The sequence below is a fragment of the Argopecten irradians genome, chromosome 3, assembly GCF_041381155.1.
Source record: "Argopecten irradians isolate NY chromosome 3, Ai_NY, whole genome shotgun sequence".
Lineage (NCBI taxonomy): Eukaryota > Metazoa > Mollusca > Bivalvia > Pectinida > Pectinidae > Argopecten > Argopecten irradians.
In genome coordinates this window covers 57,360,980-57,381,548 of record NC_091136.1, presented here as the reverse complement: position 1 = coordinate 57,381,548, position 20,569 = coordinate 57,360,980, and the positions used below count along the sequence as shown (strand labels likewise).

At 35.5% G+C, this 20,569-nt stretch overlaps 2 protein-coding genes across 2 annotated transcripts; one reads left to right on the top strand and one right to left on the bottom strand.

The window, feature by feature from the left end:
• Positions 1 to 8,921: 8,921 nt before the first annotated feature.
• On the bottom strand, positions 8,922 to 12,292 carry LOC138320097 (perlucin-like). The gene is made up of 5 exons (XM_069263171.1): positions 12,184 to 12,292; positions 11,989 to 12,080; positions 11,390 to 11,486; positions 10,030 to 10,261; positions 8,922 to 9,019 (listed from the first exon to the last, which is right to left on the bottom strand). Exons 1-5 carry the CDS (start codon positions 12,224 to 12,226, stop codon positions 8,980 to 8,982), a joined length of 504 nt encoding a protein of 167 aa, XP_069119272.1. The 5' UTR covers positions 12,227 to 12,292; the 3' UTR covers positions 8,922 to 8,979.
• A 1,799-nt stretch (positions 12,293 to 14,091) lies between these two features.
• On the top strand, positions 14,092 to 20,409 carry LOC138319193 (perlucin-like). Its single transcript, XM_069262168.1, has 5 exons — positions 14,092 to 14,524; positions 15,461 to 15,549; positions 16,521 to 16,617; positions 18,180 to 18,408; positions 20,295 to 20,409. Exons 1-5 carry the CDS (start codon positions 14,476 to 14,478, stop codon positions 20,332 to 20,334), a joined length of 504 nt encoding a protein of 167 aa, XP_069118269.1. The 5' UTR covers positions 14,092 to 14,475; the 3' UTR covers positions 20,335 to 20,409.
• The last annotated feature ends 160 nt before the right edge of the window (positions 20,410 to 20,569 follow it).

The following is a 20,569-nucleotide window of genomic DNA, read 5'->3' as shown; positions in this document are numbered from 1 at the left end:
CCCAGACAACACGAGTGTTTTTGCATGAGTATCCATGTGATACAGCCCCGGACAACACGAGTGTTATTGCATGAGTAGCCATTGATACAGCCCCAGACAACACGAGTGTTTTGCATGAGTACCATGTGATACAGCCCCGGACGACACGAGTGTTATTGCATGGTAGCCATATGATACAGCCCCAGACAACACGAGTGTTATTGCATGAGTAGCCATGTGATACAGCCCCGGACAACACGAGTGTTATTGAATGGGTAGCCATGTGAGACAGCCCCAGACAACACGAGTGTTGTTGCATGGGTAGCCATGTGATACAGCCCCGGGCGACACGAGTGTTATTGCATGGGTAGCCATGTGATACAGCCCCAGACAACACGAGTGTTGTTGCATGGGTAGCCATGTGATACAGCCCCGGGCGACACGAGTGTTATTGCATGGGTAGCCATGTGATACAGCCCCAGACAACACGAGTGTTGTTGCATGAGTAGCCATGTGATACAGCCCCAGACAACACGAGTGTTATTGCATGAGTAGCCATGTGATACAGCCCCGGACAACACGAGTGTTATTGCATGAGTAGCCATGTGATAAAGCCCCAGACAACACGAGTGTTATTGCATGGGTAGCCATGTGATACAGCCCCAGACAACACGAGTGTTGTTGCATGAGTATCCATGTGATACAGCCCCGGGCGACACGGGTATTATTGCATGAGTAGCCATATGATACAGCCCCAGACAACACGAGTGTTATTGCATGGGTAGCCATGTGATACAGCCCCGGGCGACATGAGTGTTATTGCATGGGTAGCCATGTGATATAGCCCCAGACAACACGAGTGTTATTGCATGGGAGGCCATATGATACAGCCCCAGACAACACGAGTGATATTACATGAGTATCCATATGATACAGCCCCGGACAACACGGGTGTTATTGCATGAGTATCCATGTGATACAGCCCCATACAACACGGGTGTTATTGCATGTGATACAGCCCCGGGCGACACGAGTGTTATTGCATGAGTAGCCATGTGATACAGCCCCAGACAACACGGGTGTTATTGCATGAGTAGCCATGTGATACAGCCCCGGACGACACGAGTGTTAATGCATGGGTAGCCATGTGATACAGCCCCAGACAACACGGGTGTTATTGCATGAGTAGCCATGTGATACAGCCCCGGGCGACATGAGTGTTGTTGCATGGGTAGCCATGTGAGACAGCCCCAGACAACACGAGTGTTGTTGCATGGGTAGCCATGTGAGACAGCCCCGGACAACACGAGTGTTGTTGCATGGGTAGCCATGTGATACAGCCCCGGGCGACACGAGTGTTATTGCATGGGTAGCTATGTGATACAGCCCCGGGCGACACGAGTGTTATTGCATGAGTAGCCATGTGATACAGCCCCAGACAACTCGGATGTTATTGCATGAGTAGCCATGTGATACAGCCATGGACTACACGAGTGTTGTTGCATGGGTAACCATGTGATACAGTCCCGGGCGACACGAGTGTTGTTGCATGGGTAGCCATGTGATACAGCCCCGGGCGACACGAGTGTTGTTGCATGGGTAGCCATGTGATACAGCCCCGGGCGACATGGGTGTTATTGCATGGGAACCACTATTATAACACCTACAGATATGGAAGAAAATGATAAGTTTAAATGTGCTTAATTATGTTTATGTTTAAAAGCTGGTAAAAACGGTATTTATATAATAAAATTGAAGTAGCTAAAATAAAAAGTTATAAAATTAATTTCCGGCAAATGATAATACAATAAACAAAAATAATGGATTCAATTTAGATAATTTCAATTCAGGAAATCTTACTCGATCACACAATGAGAGAATTATTAAGGTGCATCCAATCAGCTTTTCGTCTTTGATTCACGCTATTAAAATTAAGCATTTGTTGCCTGTTTCCGTGTAGCACCTTATGATAATGCCAATGTTGGGTAATGTATATATTCTAATGAAGCTTACCTCTCGGGGTAAAAGAGGAATCCTCTTGTATCACCTGTTTATCTGGTGCACTGACAAGACTAAATCAATGCTATATACTGGTATCGGAGCACTGGGGATACTTTCATAGTGAAAAATAGTGTGTTATTTTGTTTTATTTTTAACTATGATTGATTTCATTTGTTCAAATAGTTTTTAATTCAAACTTGTCTTATTACAATTATTGAAACTTTCAAAATTGAAATGAAACAAGTTTGAATTAAAAACTATTTGAACAAATGGAATCAATCATAGTTAAAAATAAAACAAAATAACACACTATTTTTCACTATGAAATATCAAACTGTATCCGAATATAACTCACAATCCGTATTGATACAACAGTGTAATGGTGGGCTCAGAATACTACTGTCGATCCGAGTAGACACCTCCATATATCGTGGTCTAATACAAATGCCCCACCTGATTATATGCCAGCGATATCCAATCAAATAAAGAGCTTTATTACATACTGCTGACTCATACACTCGTGTTACGGCTGAGAATGTTTTACATGGCTACCCATGCATGCAACCTGTCTGTTTTTCTTGGAAAACGATGTCCTTCGATTCTCGTAAAACATGTCCTTTGATTCCCGGGAAAACCACACAGGTTTAATAGTAATAAAGGCACACCGCAGGATTGGTTTTAAAATTAACCCATATTTATCATGAATTAACTTGCAGGCGCGCAATTTTTTATTTTGTTTTATTATTGCATAATTATCAAAATGCGGGATATGTTTATTGTAAAATAGTAATCAAAAATATATATAAATATGATAGAGATATTTACCCTCGGATCACAACATATTTCAAACCCCTCGGTAAGATTAAAGATACAAGGATTTTCATTTAGCGTCGCATATATGAACATAGAAAACATGTACCAGTTAAAATGTCTTATATATATATATATATATATATATATATATAATATATATATAATATATCTAACGATTTTTCGCGACTTCCATTAAATGTCAGAAAGATTAACACTGTTGTTTATGTTTTGACTAAAGGAGGCCTCTCATTGTGATTTTGTAATATGTAGCTTAACTTTTCAGGATAAGTTTGTTTTGAAAAAACGAAATCCGAATAATACGGCCCATCTCAGTAAAGAAATTTATAGAAAATAAACCACTTGATATAAAATAATTATGGGTGTTAAATAACTGACTCACGTACAATTATGAAGAGAAAGTATCCCTTTTTAGAATATAGCGAAAACCGTATAAAATTCATCAAGTGTATACGAAGTGAAAAACAGATGTTTTCTGCGGACACCCTATAACTTTCTTCACCTTTTCTTGGACATGTAACTTGATGATTTAGCTCCAAAAAAACCATATGTCAGTCTATAAAGAGCCGAAATCTAGAGATCACATATTCATGGTTTTGAATAAAACGCCTTCAATCTCCGCCATATTCAGTACCTTCGTGTTTTGTCGGAATTCCGAATCGTATCACGTGACTGACGTCCACACATTCTGTACGTGGTGATCCAGGTAACTAGCGTAAGCGCACATGTTTGTTTTTTTACGTTTTCCTTCTGGCTAATATGAGCAAATTGCGCTGGTTTATGTCCACAGAGCGAGTATTTGAAACATCTAATTCACACATTGCCGTAATTCAATATTGTGTGTATCAAAAATTGTAATGTGCGAGCATTAATTTCTTTGTAGATCCAGTCTGCTGAGGTCGACCACATGTTTTGTTCACGAAAAATTGTTGACATTTCTCTTGGTTTCACAACTCTCGTGTTACTTCGAGATTGTCGCGACGATGTTCGGAAGAGTTCGGAATGATTCGGCATCTTTAGAGCCTATTTTTTACTTGTACACGTTAAAAAGATTTTTTCACTTTTATAATTTAAATACTTTCAGTGCTGCAACTTAATAAAAAGTGGTAGAAGTAGAAAGATTAAACCTCGGACATACGGAAAAAATGTGTATAGCACCCATACAGTTTTTACTATGTTTGGTTTGTTTAGTTTTACGACCTATTAACAGCCAGGGTCATGTAAGGACGTGCCAGGTTTGTTGGTGGAGAAAAGCCGGAGTACCCGGAGAAAAACCACCGGCCAGCGGTCAGTACCTGGCAACTGCCCCACATGGGATTCGAACCCGCATCCCAGAGGTGGAGGGCTTGTGGTAATATGTCGGGACATCTTAACCACTCGGCCACCGCGGCCCCATTTTTACTATGACAAAAAGAGCGAAAGTAATAGATCATACAACTTTTTAGGTAAGTAATTCGTGCTGGTGATATCAATTCTAGCCATGGAATAAACTTCACCCACTGTTGAAAATCAACTAGTAAAATAATAAGTAATAACAAAATTTGTTAGAAATATTTATTCGGAATAGTACTATAATAAACGATATGGGGCTGAATTGACCATAAAAGATAGGAGAACAAAGGCAAAACAAAACATGTTAATGGTAAATCAGAACTTTATCTTCCAGTGTATTACTGATAAAACTACAAAGATAAGTGCCCCAGAGGTGCAACAGCCTGTGAAGCTCAAGATGTGATTCACATTTCCTGTAATGGTATGGATAGAGGGTGCAATAGCCTGTGAAGCTCAAGATGTGATTCACATTTCCTGTAATGGTATGGATAGAGGGTGCAACAGCCTGTGAAGCTCAAGATGTGATTCACATTTCCTGTAATGGTATGGGATAGAGGGTGCAACAGCCTGTGAAGCTCAAGATGTGATTCACATTTCCTGTAATGGTATGGGATAGAGGGTGCAACAGCCTGTGAAGCTCAAGATGTGATTCACATGTCCTGTAATGGTATGGGATAGAGGGTGCAACAGCCTGTGAAGCTCAAGATGTGATTCACATTTCCTGTAATGGTATGGGATAGAGGGTGCAACAGCCTGTGAAGCTCAAGATGTGATTCACATTTCCTGTAATGGTATGGGATAGAGGGTGCAACAGCCTGTGAAACTCAATATGTGATTCACATTTCCTGTAATGGTATGGGATAGAGGGTGCAACAGCCTGTGAAACTCAAGATGTGATTCACATTTCCTGTAATGGTATGGGATAGAGGGTGCAGGGTGTCCCATAATTGTACACTTTCAAACTGTTCTTACTTTTGACTTACATAAGCAACAAAAAAGCTCTGTTGGTATGTGAAGACATACAGTTAAAACATGTTCTAGGACTGATATTAATGTAAAATCTGATTCTTCTGAAAAGTGTTGACGTCATCATGACGTCATCGTCCACTTTTAAGATAGGCAATGTGAAATGTTCCATACTTTGTAAATCACAATGGTTTGGACCATATAATGTTCCAGTTCTCAACAAATCCAATCATTTTTGTGTATCATCAGAATTACAGACGGCAACCATCAACACCAAATAACGTCTCATTTATCAATGAAACATGAGAAAATAAAAATCAATCTTCAATGATAGTGTGCAGGGGTCGCTCAAATATCAAGGATAACTGTAGGAATTCTAAGTCTGTGTGTCTTTAAACTGGTGTGGTGTATTGTTGAGTAAAGTTGAGTTGCTGTAGAGTCAAACGCTGAATTGTGGTTTCAGTACTTTATTCCCCGTGACTACGTATGGCCCAGTGCTCACTGGGAGCTGGATCACTGGCGGACGTGACTGCTATGCTATTATTCCTATAGCTATAAGGCATATACACAATCCTATATCTGTTCTGTTAAATAACTGTCTGGTCAATGCGACCTGATGCCTAAGGCTACATGCATAACTTCGTGTGTATTCTTGAATATCCATTTTCTAAATTTGTACATAAAGTTAGGATCAATTTCTAAATTTTAACATTTCCATAATATGCTACATACGTGTTCATGTTATAAACCATAACAATTTAGTAATAAATTGGTATAATATATTATAAGATTTCTAAATTTGAACATATCTCTATGTTATTGTCATAATTAATCATGACCATCAAATCCTATATTAACGTAATTTAGAACCTACTGCATATGTTTGTAAATAACATACCATGACAATAAGATTCAACATGAGAATAAGAATATCTTTCCAAATCATTTCCAATATTTTGAAAATATATACATAATAAAACATAATGGATAATGATAACATTGTGAAAGGGAACTTCATATTAGCAACAAACATTATAGTATGTAAAACGCAGTAAACATATGGAATGTGAAAACACAGTACTCAAATATAAAAACAGCTTTAAAATGTCAAACGTAGATATAGAAATGTTTATCAATATGTTGTCACGTGATGAAAGTTAATGAATTTGAACCCGATGTAATAAGCATCTTGAATTCAACATGAATTCTCGCACAGAAAAGGCTGAAAAATATATATATAATGAATTTCAGAATTTCGTGTAAAAGATATTAAAATAAATATAGAATGCATTGTAGTGTCCCCTTCGGAAATGGAAATCTATCACATCTGTTTCCTTGGCATTGAACTGCATCAGGTATTCCGAAATCCATCAAAATGATGAATGTTGATGTGTTGAGATGCATCCTCGGATAAGGATATTTAAACAATTTTCGTGGCATTGAGCTGCATCGGTTCCTCCCTATCCGTTGAAACATGTGGTGTAGATGTTGAGGTGGTGAGTTGGATGTTTTATGTCTTCGAGTACAGAAATATAATATGAAATGTGCGTGAAATTTGCATAATATGGAAATGTTTAAATTTAGAAATTTTATAATATATTATGCTACATAACGTAATTTTGCAAAAATGTGTCTTTTTGCGATAAATCATTGCTAAGACTATCTATTTATTATATTTTTGTTAATTTGTTTTTATTCAAAATATGAAATTAGTTATGTTCTGTATTTAATTAAATATTGAACTTTGAAAATGCTACATTATTTATAGGCAACCTTTTCAATATCATTTGAACTAAACGGTGTCGGTTTTCAATTCCTTGGTTCAACTCTTCCCTCCTCTGTATATAGTGAAAAGTATTACATGTAATACGCTATGCAAGAAGCAAAGTGAAGTTATTCGTTATGCAGGAAGGGAAGTAACTCGTATAATTCTTCTACAAGGTTTCAAGGGTACGAATAATTTACGACACTTGTACAATATATTGGGAATATTTAAAGTTTTATAAACACCAAAGAAAGCTATTTGTATAGGTTCAGAAAGTCAGTGGTTTTATGAAAATATTGTATTCGGAACACTATACCATCAATTGATCTAATAGTTGGTAAAGGCATTCAAATAATGTTGTTTACGGTCGTCTCCCGATATTGATTTCTTATCGTTTTACCATTTATGGACCTTTAGTATTAATGTTAAACATGTATAATATGTTAATGAACCTTTAGGTAGATAATCTGTCTTAATAATCTGTAAAATGGATAAGTTAATAAACTTATTCATTTACTGAATATTATAAGTTTATCTTTATCGTGTTTACCATGTTTTAAATCACTTGCGATGCTAACCCGTTTAACATTAAACTACTTTCCCTTTTTTGTGATTTGAGAATAATGGTGCTTTTTTAACAGGTCATATTTTTTTGTTGTCTTGTTTGAAATTCCGCGTTACTACCACTGCACCTCGATTTGACCCGAATTGAACCTAAATTTGATCTAGATTTTCCTCGTTGTGAACTGAATATGTTCAACAGCACTTACTCTAATGGTGTCATTATCCATGTACTTTTTACATTGAGTTCAATTCTATCTTTATGCAATGATATTTAATGAGTATAGATTATAGTTTTTCTTTCTGTTATTGTAAATGTTAAAGGGATTTTAAATTTTCAGGGACTTCAGTACTGATATCATTACTAATTATACTTAAAAGGACAGAAAAGCTTGACAATACAAATCATTTTCATAGTGTAAATCACTGTATACCATCGAGAGCCCGAAGTTCATGAATAAAACAATAAAAAGAAGTATTTGGTGAATTATTACTTCGGATAATTGGAAATATCATACATATCAGATGAAGTCTTTCTTCTCTTCAAACCATTATTGAAACTGTGTTGACATATGTCTTTTTACTTCCAAAAGCAGAAAAAATGTTTACTACAAACCAAAATGGCGGCAACGACAGGGTCCCAAATTTTTAAAAATATGTATAACTTACCAAACCCATGATTGATTATGCATTGTATTTCTAGCATTGAACATAGATGCCTTTTATGACACATAAAGAAACACTGATTGGAGGAAATGAAAATACAAAAAGAGCATGAAAACTAACCTTATTAACAATTATAATTGCTGTAATTGACGTCAGTCTTACTCTCCCTTCTAGACGCTTAGATACTACGCATTCAAGGGTTTTGTGAAACGGTACATGCATGTTGTCAAATTATTACCAATTTAGAATGTCGCTGTTCTACTTTCAGTTCAGATTGTAAACAATACGTTGTCAAGACGGATTCGGAAACAATATGTGTGAGTCCATTAATTTGTTTTACACTATATAGAAGCAGACACGTTGAAAAGGCTATACATATAAACAAATAACCAATCAAAAGTTTTATCAGATTATATTTTTAGCCTCGCTGTGGCTTCACTAAATGATATGAAGAATTTGCCAGACTCTGTTTGGTGTCGAATACGTGTAGTCGACAAGCGTTTGGTTGAACAAGACTACGTCATTTCGATCCAGTGAACGAGTTCAACATTCACAACACATAAACACGGCTTTGTGAAAGACCAGAAACTGCTGTTTTATATTTCTACTTTAGATTTTCGGTAAACATTCGTTCCAGAAGGACGAAGCAGAAGTGCATTTAGATATTTCAAAAATTCATATTCACTGCTGTAAAATAATGTTGTCGTGTTTAATTGAGTTATCAGTAGGTATGTTGTTGGTAGTGCTTTCCCTCGAATATCAAAAACCATGAAGGTTAAGGTCATCTGGCCATAAACAAATGAGAACCAGAACGCTAATGTAAGATTTATTGTCAAAATCTTTATTTATTTATTGTTTATGTTCCCATCTGGGGGTATTTATTTGCCGATGATGAGACCTCCTTGATTGCTTTCCTCTCTAAAATGTAAAGGAAAACGCCATTAATACAAAATTAATCATAAATAATTAATATCTAGCTATTTTTGTAATGAGCTTATTATCTTTCCTGTTTATATAATCCTTTAACATGCCGATGACAAATGTGAAAGGTACTTTGTCGTATAGATAATCTGTGCAATGTAGTTTACGGCAAATTCCTTCCATTTATAAACTATAATGTGGTTACCAGGACACGCCATGGGGTTAGATTTAATCTAATTTTATTTGTAATATGATCGACCTTGATAAACTACGAAAGTTTCGCGTAATAAAGCCAAATGTTTCGCGTAATAACGCGATTTTTTCTTCTTCTACCAAAACGTAATAAACAGTATTTACCCCCAAATTAAAATGATAAGAACATCTGCTTTCATTCTTTATTGTCTTTGTCAAACTAAGGGGAATACACTAGCAAGTCTTAGTTCGGACTAATTTTAATGAGTGCATTTTCTTTCTTTCATATTCTAGAATTTAAGTCAATGGGTCATATATATTTATTGTTGAATGTACATATCTTACTGTACTTTAAACAAGGGTGTATTATAAAGTTTTGACATTTTATTCATTTAAAGATGGACTAGATTTTACTTATATGAACTACATTGTAAATTTTACCTTAAAGCTAGTTTCATCATTTTCACTAATATTTGTGGTCATATGTATATATTATCAATATTTTTTACGGGAGAAGACGGATTATAAGTTTGCAAATTGTGCAAAATTACAAAAGTGTTCAGAAACCTTTTATGAACGTTACATACTTATATGAACGACACATGACTCATAAGAACGGTGCGTGGTTTCTATATATGCTACATACTAAGAATGAACGGTGGTGCCTCCAATGAACAGTTTCTGCTTTCTATAAACGATACATACTTCATTTCTATGAATGGTCCATAATGTGAAATGAATGAATGGTGAAGCAACCGCAGAAATCTTACTTACTCAGTACTCAGACCATACTACTAATAGCATTAATTACTTACTCTATTTCACAAAGGAAGTTATGTTTTTCCTCGCAGTCATCGTCATTCCATTGGTAAGATTCATGATGCAGAAGATTCAAACAATCTTCTCCAACCTTTCCTAAACTGTTAGGCTCGCCAGGAAACCATTTAGTGAAATTCTGGGCACTGATGGGTGTCCCATCGTCCGCCCAAACCCAATCTCCTTCAACCAACAGGTCTGTCCCATCAAGCCACACGCCGTCCGACAACCCTACATATTTACATGTAGGTAAACTCATTGTTTTTGTTATAGTATCACATGATATCAAAATAATTTTGTTTAGATTTAAAATAACTGAATGAATGATATTAACTATACTTATTATGCTTAGTTACAGTTTATTTCTTTAAATTGATCTACGAGTATTTTTATAGAGAAAACATATGACTTCGAGCAAAAGTAATGTGATATCAGTAATGTATCTATAATTCGTACCATTAGTTGCTCTAGCCGACATTCAACATAGCCTCTGAAATGGTATATTCTGCTCCAGGCCTGTTTAGTGGCCATGTTATATGTTGTATGTTGTATGTCAATTGGAAGTATACTGTGAGCGGATTGAGTCTGATTGATGTAGCATTATTGTTCAGTAAGATAACAATATAGATAGACACCTGCTTCTTTATTACCAACCACGAACTTACTGTATATTCTAAAACACATATCACAGCGTACAGAGGTTTGCCCTAAAATGACTGTATATACAAAATGTGGTTGTTAAATAAGAATAAAACGGGGATTTTGAGATTCATTATGTCATAATCACAGGAAGGTGTGACTAATCGACCGTGAATTGTACCAATATCTCCCATGGCTCATGGCGGTCCCCATATTCACCTCTGTCAACGGCTCACGAACTGACCGTCTGTTGACCTCGGGTCACAGAATATTTCGTCTTGATGATTGTTTAATACATTGCGCCCCTTTTTATATGACGTCACAGTGATTGTTTTTGAAACGGCAGACGTCGTATGTAAATTGTGACAAGTAAATCTAGTGTATCCGCAAAAGAATCCATTATTGTTTGTTTTGATATGGAATGATCAAATTGTGTAATGTCTGAACTGACAGCCGTTTACAGGGAATGATATAGATGGACACATACGATATGTATTAAAGAGTTTAGTATGCGTCCTAAATACACTTTTCAAGAATCTTGAAATTTCACTGGGCCGTTTACAGAGGTAAAATCGTGGGAACCGCAATACACCCTGGGACAGATTGAAATTGTACTTTACCCACATCATTTTGGGATCTCAAAACTCCCGTATTATATCGATATTCACGTTATGAAGGTGTTTGATATTCCATTTTTGCAGTTTTAGATAAATACACTACCGCTTTTCCATTCTCTTCGGAGTAGGCCCTCGATAAAGGTCTGTTCCCTCGCTGTCTCGATTACTGTAAGCTTGCTCTCAAACAGTTGACAGTAAGTCTGGAAATTCCAATGAAAGGCAATAACATCATACAAAACACAAGTTGTACACATTTTGGGTGCTGATGTATGTCTATTTTAAAACGAAGATCACGTAAAAAGACAATATAATAGTGGCATATCGTTAGAAGAGAATCTTACATAAGTGGCTAAGTGATATATAATCTATAAAACGAGTTGAATAATTTGATATGCCACGAGTTCTATTTATCACATAACTTTTATTAATAAAAATATAAGTAAATCATTTAATTTCGTCTCTATATAAAACAGTAGAAATCCGCCTAGGATGTTATGTCTCCGTCTAGCTGAGGCAATCATGCGACGTTATTTATATAACTTGTGACGTCAAAACTACATGTGACGTCATAATAGTAAGATATATGTCTTACGATATTTATGACATGACCGTATGACATATATATATGAACGTTTATAGGTCTAATAAGACACTATGTCTAATGGTTTAACCAACAGTAGTATATATCGCTAGTGATATTACCAAAGCCTCTGCCCAGGTAGCCTGTACGCTGGAGAAGAACTTGTAGCAGGAACTGTCATGTCGGACATATCCATTGGGACATTCTGCATAAACTGTAAAGACATTGTATATTAAAACTATCGTGTGTGAACTTTCTATTAACATATTTCCATATGAGTGGAGACGGATATCAAATGCAACTGGTAAAGAACAAACCTGAAGCTAAGAAAATAAGCAACAATCCAGCGATGTTCGCCATTATGTCTGTGGAGTGACTGTATACTAATCACTGACATGTAGGCGGTGGTATGGAAGCCGTCTCGTGGAAGATACACGTGTCATCCACGTAACGTTATCTATCTTTGTTCGCTACTTAATGTTTCTGAAATTGTTTGAGTTGATATGTCAAATGAACATAATTATAACAGTTTTAACCACAAAAATGTAATTGTTTAAATTCGAAAACTAGAATTTACCTCGAACCAGCAGGTGGTTCAGCAATGTTGAATAGCAAATATATGGACGGTGTCATAAAATATCATCTGTATCTTATTTTGTAGAGAATACACGGTTAGTATCTTACAATACAAGGTTTATTTTGGTGCGAGACTTAGAAAAGCCGAGGTGAGGAGTACATTATCAATGTAATCCAAATGAAAATTACATTATCAATGTAATCGAGTTGAAACATAAAACATTTACAATAGATTAGAAGTGATTGCAAAAATGGTCCGCCGAAGATGCGGAAGGTTAATGTCTAGACTGTGATACGGTTGTCTCCCGCTTCGATTCAAAATGGAGTCACCGTAACGTGATGGGAGCGGAAAGGTTCTAGTGGTTTATGTAGCCTTTAGCCTTGATTCAAGTTAAACAACTGATTAAAGGTAAATCAACACTCATTGACTTTTCTATAGTATTTCTTATCGCCGTTTAGGCTTCATCATTTGTTTGTAACTGATACGTTCTAACGTAGATTCGACACACGTCACACAGAGACATGGCACATTTTATTTTTCTTCGGTAGGCAATGTTGCTGACTCGAACGATACACAAGAGTCAGTAAAACAAGAGTTCATAAAAATGGTTTTAAAATTGTAGAAATCTGTGCGTAATATTTACACTTAAAAAAACCCACCGCTACATGTACGCCTTCTTAGGCAAAAGTAGGTCTAGATATAATATTTTCTTGCTCGGAAACCGATGTTAAGATACACAAGTTCATACCCAAGGTCATGAGCAAATGAAACTGGATTTTTTAAGTAGTTTCATTGAGTCCAACTTCAGTGAAGATTGATATATATATATATATGTATCATTCATTTATTCGCTAAATACTTATTTTCACATTTGAGCTCTCTCGCGCAATACCAGGAAAATGTGAATATCGTGAAAAGAAAGTTTTTTTATTCAGTCAAAATCATGTTTAAACGATGTCAACAATGTTACAAATAGGGTTGTCCTAAACTCGTTAGCAGATTAATGGTACACAAGTGCTGAAACTACAAAAAACAGCCAAGGTATATGTAGAAGGTGTGTTCCGACAGTCACAGGATAAAACAGTCCATAGCTTTATAATGTTAATAGTCAACAACGCATAACATATCCAGTATTAATTAGGTCATAACAAATCTAAGAGATAAAAACTCATTCACAGAAAAGTCCACACAGAAATGGAACAAATACATGGTTCGAACAGGTGGTATTGTTGATAAGCTCAATAGAGTTTGTTTATGTATACCGTCCTCATTGACACCATGAGTACAAGATAAGCTAGAAAACTTAACCTGTTTTAAGGACATCAAACGTCATTTTGTGATGAACCAATAGACCTACAGCCTACAACTCAAAATACATAGATATGAACACGAATATCGATAGTATATTGACAGCTTATAGCCGTAATTAAAATTTAATATATTTTAAAATGTTTGGCTCCATTAAATCGAGTACGATTTTGTTTGCATATAAATCATGTTTTTGTGCAGTTGAACAGAACATACTGACTTAAAATTTCATATGCATTATAACTAAACATAAAACTTATTGTCGATGCGTAACTTCTTATTGATCAATATTTTGACAATGTATGCGATTTTTTTAGGTTTCAGGAAAAGATGCAGAAAGTTCAGATCAAATGTCTCTCACCAAATGACATGGTGTCTAAAGCAGACACTCGCACAATAACAATTGAATGCTGTTTGACCTTTGCAATGAACAAACATCAAGGACACGGATTCAGTCGGGAGGTAAATTGTTTGACCCATTGGTGAACGTGTCACACTGTATGTGATGAGAATAAGGTAGTGTGATGGACATATCTCCTACACCGTTATGTGATATAAGACTCGTCCCAGTTGTTAAAGAATAGACGTTTGTAAAGTGGTGTCTCTAGCTGGCGATTCGTGTGGTTTTATTAAGACAACGTTAGCACTTGTTCGTTACCGTAAATTGTTGTCGGATAAGAGATAAGAATATCGAGACAATGTCAGTTAAAAAGATATTCTAACAATGCACGTCTCGGGAGTGGCGGTATTCCTGGTACTTATTATCGGGCAAGGTAAGAACGATATTTATACAGTAAGTGTGGAAAATCCTGGAAAACTTTATGTTCATGAAATCAAAATGATTGGTATGAGATTTATATGACAACAATATGTTAACATAAGGGAAGTGATAAGCCATAATGGAAGCCATATATATGGACGCTAACATTAGCCGCATACTACTGTATAAGCTCTTTAAGTAATATCTTTTCATTGCATTTTTTCATAAACAATATTTTCATGAGAATGCTTAAATTGATGACTTCCATAAATCAACAAAATATCATCAAATGTTATATCAAATATGAAAATACCATGACCTTAGTTACTTAACTACTAAGGTAGATATACATTGTATAATTCAATAAAAGGAATGAAAACAGTCAATGTTTTCATATCAGTTCAACTTTAACTTTTTATACCTAAAACGACTATACGTACCCGGCCTACTATATTTTTCGGTCGGTCACGAAATCATCCCTATGTATGGTAGTGGAGCACTGCCGCAGTGAATCACTCGGGCAAAATATTCTGTGTAATTATAGCTTTCCAAATATTTCATACCTAAAGATGCATGCATATATAATTTCCCATAAAACCAAAATAATAATCATCAATGATATCTATATAACTGCTCGCAACAGGACGTCAACTTCACAATCTGTAGTATTGTGGTTCATTTGCCTAACCGCCATATATATGTGTAACGCAAATAATATCTACGGGTGACTTAGATCTTGTACGCGTTGTATAGTAGGTAATGGACGTTTTCAGAGATTTTACTTTGCTCCACTAGCAGTATTAGGCACCGATTGTAGCTCTAAAAACGACACCACTATCTGTCTTTTGACCTACACTATGGCAGCTACTGTATACCAGGCTATAACACTGATAACATTGACTATTTGATTTATTGTATTAACGTATTACAATTTCTCCTTCGGTTTCAGGGACAGCAGACTGTCCAGATGGTTTCGTCAAACATGACACATCGTGCTATCTTTTTTCTATCCTTCGGGTCTCATGGATTCAGGCTATGGTACAATATTTTAATTTCATATCTTACACTCATTTCTATTGGCTAGATCTTAAGGTTATTTTTTTACATGGACCGAAAGAATTATACATCACGTATTATGACGTCACAAATACAGAACATTTTCGTGGGGAATTTTATAAGCGGCACAGTCATTGGCCAAACTGAATTATCGGATAAGATATCAATGCGCCACAACTCAATTTGTATTATTGTAAAAGCAAGTAAAATTTCGGAAATGTGTTCTTTATGAGTACCTGAATTAAATTATAAGTATTATTCTCAATATCTTTTGGGGTTTGTCATAGACAAAAATCGGACGGACATTCTTTTTCATAGACGCGAAGAATGTTCTTCCGTTTTTTGTCTATGACTTCATAATCCCAAAAGATATTGAGAATAATGCTTAAATGTATCCCAATTCTTCTAATGTATCACACACAAAAAAAATTGCTCTGATATAAGAGAACTCCATACAAATTTCAATATTCATATTGAAATGGTTATGTGTACTGCTGGCCCCGATTTCTTGACACACAAAACACCAATGTAAGTCAAAACAATTAATTTATTTATAAAAACAACCTTTATTCAGGATTTTGACTGAAATCCGTTTTGAGAAATCAGGACATGTTTTCCTTTTAAAACAGTAGACCACAGGAGAACATCACATTGTAGGCGTTGTAGGTCATGGAGGAACAATAGGTCGTTTTTCTTCAATACACAACTTGCATTTGTCAATATCCGGGTATCGTGTCTAAATCACATGTCGAATCACTCAGAAAGGAACATTTTCTGAAATTTTGTTTTAAGTGGCGAAATTGATTATCATAACAACATTATCATTAACAAAGCTACGTATGTTAATCATGTAATAACATTTGATAATTAGAGATTTCGATTTAAGTCGAGACATTGATCATCATCAATATCAAAGCTACATTACAAAGTCTTGTAACACATATGGTTGCTAGAAACTTTGCTCGGTATACGGAGGAGAGCTGGCGACGATCGAATCTAGAGAGGAGGAGGCATTTCTGGAGACCTATCTACACCATACCTGGACTACTTGTGAGTATTTGGCGCCGCCGAGAAGTCATGTAAGGACTGTTAATTAAATGTATGAATATGTGACTGTCGAACAAGTGTTATGCTAGTTATCAGGTGGTAGTTAATGCTGATGTAGAGGTTTACTGTTACTTTCTATCACTGTTAAACGGTCCAGTTTACGATGTACATTTACATGGCATGTCACATTTTCCAAAATAGGTTATGAAAGTTATGATATCAGTTTTCCAAATGCCATATTGATAAGCCATTAGCTTTATTGGTCCGTACAGTTGGCAGCTTGGTGTTTTTTGGGTATGTTTTAGTCATCTCATTCTAATAATATTTTGATAAATGGCATCAATGACGAATACCAGAACGAAAGTAAAAGAGAAATAGTTTAGTTTATACATATATCCAACAATGTTTCCCGATCTGTATATTGTTCCAATGATCATAACTATACTCTTGACTGTTTGCTGCTTATTATTTAGTTTCGTATCATATCTCTATAAACTTCACACTTTACTTCTCTCTTCTATAAACTTCACACTTTACTTCTCTCTTCTATAAACTTTACATTTTACTTCTATTTTATATAAACTTCACATTTAACTTCTCTCTTCTATAAACTTCACACTTTACTTCTCTTTTCTGTAAAATTCACACTTTACTTCTCTCTTCTATAAAATTCACACTTTACTTCTCTCTTCTATAAAATTCACACTTTACTTCTCTCTTCTATAAACTTCACACTTTACTTATCTCTTCTGTAAACTTCACACTTTACTTCTCTTTTCTGTAAAATTCACACTTTACTTCTCTCTTCTATAAAATTCACACTTTACTTCTCTCTTCTATAAAATTCACACTTTACTTCCCTCTTCTATAAACTTCACACTTTACTTATCTCTTCTGTAAACTTCACATTTTACTTCTCTCTTCTATAAACTTCACAATTTACTTCTCTCTTTTGTAAATTTACACTTGACTTCTCTCTTCTATAAACTTCACACTTGACTTCTCTCTTCTATAAACTTCACACTTTACTTCTCTCTTCTGTAAACTTCACACTTTACTTCTCTCTTCTATAAACTTCACACTTTACTTCTCTCTTCTGTAAACTTCACACTTTACTTCTCTCTTCTGTAAACTTCACACTTTACTTCTCTCTTCTATAAACTTCACACTTTACTTCTCTCTTTTATAAACTTCACAATGTACTTCTCTTTTCTCTTTGAAAAACATTATTTAAAAGTATGTATTAGATGTATTAATATTTATTTGTACAGTTTCATCCACACTGAAAGTCTCCTATCCCTGATGATACCGGGGGATACATGAATATGAATACGATCACTTTGAAAAAAAAATAAAATAGAATACTTATATTACATAAGTTAAACCTTCAAATGAATCCTCTTTATCAACTATTTGTTAGCTTTTTAGTTGTGTTTACTATCTCTCAAGTTGTAGTGGATGCAGATCACACATTTGTTTAATTGAAACTTGTAGAACATATGTTTTTACAGGAAACAATTTGGCCAATATAACACTTGTCATGATAATGATATTGTTTCCCTTAGATAATCAGACGGATGGGATCTGGTTGGGCGGAACCGACCTGTTGGTGGAAAATGAATGGATATGGGCGGTATCTAAGGAACCAATCACAGAATATATACGATGGGCCCCTGGGGAACCCAACTCTATTAACAATCCAGGGGAGGACTGTCTCGATTTCCTTCCCCATAAGAATTTCCTTTGGAACGATGAGAACTGTGGAAAGCTTCTTAACTTCGTTTGCGAACGCAGGTAAAGTCGCCATTGATTAATACAACTTGTATACACTTGTACCGTCTCATCAATTATATCATGTGGGTATTCATGGAGTAATTCTAATCTGTTTATTTCGTATTAAATACATACGAAATACACATGTACGCCCCTTTTCTCTCTCTGGCTATTTTGATTCAGAGTGTCATTAAATGTTAATATTTACATTTTCACTTCGCTCCGCCTCAATGAAACTAGTAAACTCCGATCACTTCATTTCCCAATGAAGATGCTTGGTCACGCGCTGACCTCTGACCGGCGTGAGAATACATTTTGACATTGTTTACATTTTAACCTAGTTTTACGCCGCTTCAGTTTTGAATGAACTTTCTGGGATGTGGCCTATCGCTGTACATTTAGAAACACAGACAGAAATGTTTGATAAAGTGATATTAGAAATTGTTAGTAATATGATATTACAGATATTTTACACGTATTTTGAAGAAACGATGACTTAGGCTCAAGCCCCGGAAAATGCTGAACATAGGCTACTGAGCGCAGCGATGTTCATCACTCATCGAAGTAGGCATAATCGAACGCAAATAGTTAGGATAATATGTACAATATATAGATCTATATGTGAAACGGTGACATACATGTAAGCTTAGAAACGATAGATTCCATAAAAATACGCTCAAATACCAAACAGGCTGATTTCAGTGACATAAGCCTAACGAAACGATTCTGAGAGTGTCAAAACCCACGGCATTCGAGGGTCGTTGGAAACCACCAACATTTCAAATAAATGTTTCTCTACTTACTTTATACAGAATTTTAATCCTAAAACTCCAGTTGACAGAGAAGTTATCACATTTCAAGAATAACACACAAGTCTTCCAGTGATCTGCGACTAAATCCCACATTTTAACACGTTTTATTGAGCCCCTGAAGCATGGTTCTTGGACTGCATCGCATACCATAGACACAGGGGTTGGATTTCACAACAGGTTTAGTTAATAAACATTTAACTGCCAGCTACAAACAATTACCAGACGGAAATACAACATTCAGGTACTTCCACAACAATCGCAATTGATTTTTAAAAGATTTGATTATGTTTAGATACCAACTATTCAGCATTTTCACCACAAACGTCATTTTCTTCAAAACCGGACCCCTGCTAAATCGAGCAACCGGATTACACGTTGACTGCACTGCTAGTACTGCGCAGTATTTTTTTTATTTGAAGCTACATGATCATGTTTTTATGATACAATTTAAGCCATTAATTCTTGTACATAAAAACAATATTTCAAAATCGCCGTTTTTAATTGTAACAACGCGCAAAGAATGAAGTTATTTTCGGAACTACATTTTTTGTGTTGCCTTGGTGACGAAAAGAACTGACTGGCGGCTGTTCCGTAGCTGTACATACATGTACGATAACTGCTACAATGTTGCAAATTGTATAATAATCTTATACCGAATACATATAATTTGACTTTTTTCAAAAGCGGGATATTTAGATTGGTTAACGTAAATATAAGGATTGATTATCAATTTTGTTGCTTGCATTGACTGATGAAGAAAGTTAATCTCGTGCAAATGTTACATGAACTGCTTCGCAGTTCACTTCATTTGCACGAGATTAACTTTCTTCATCAGTCAATGCAAGCAACAAAATTGACAATCAATCCTTAAATATAAGCGTACATTATAAACTCGATTCTTTATTGTATGAGCTCAGAATTTAATTGTGAAAAAAAAAACGAACAGACAATCGATCAAGAAAATGTGTCACATACACAGATGTAACCCATTGAAACAAACATGTTAATTTGTCCTTTATTTCATTATTGCATATCTATAGAATTGTAAGTTTAGCGACCTTGTGATTGTAAGCTTTGTCCACATTTCTATTTCAGCTTGTTGGAAGGTTACGTCCCACCCAGCATATTGGGATAATTGCAGAACTAACCATACAACACTCATGGCTTCTGTATGAAAAAGTAAACTAATTACACATTGCTCACCCACAAAGTTCTCTCTGTTGTTTTGTTGACTTTGAAATGCTTACGTGCACGGGACGGCGTGCAATGATAAATCGGACACTCTCTGAATAGGCACAAATGGTACTAGAACGTAAGTCACATATATGCCACTCCATCTGTAGATACATGACCTTTCATCGCTCTTCTCA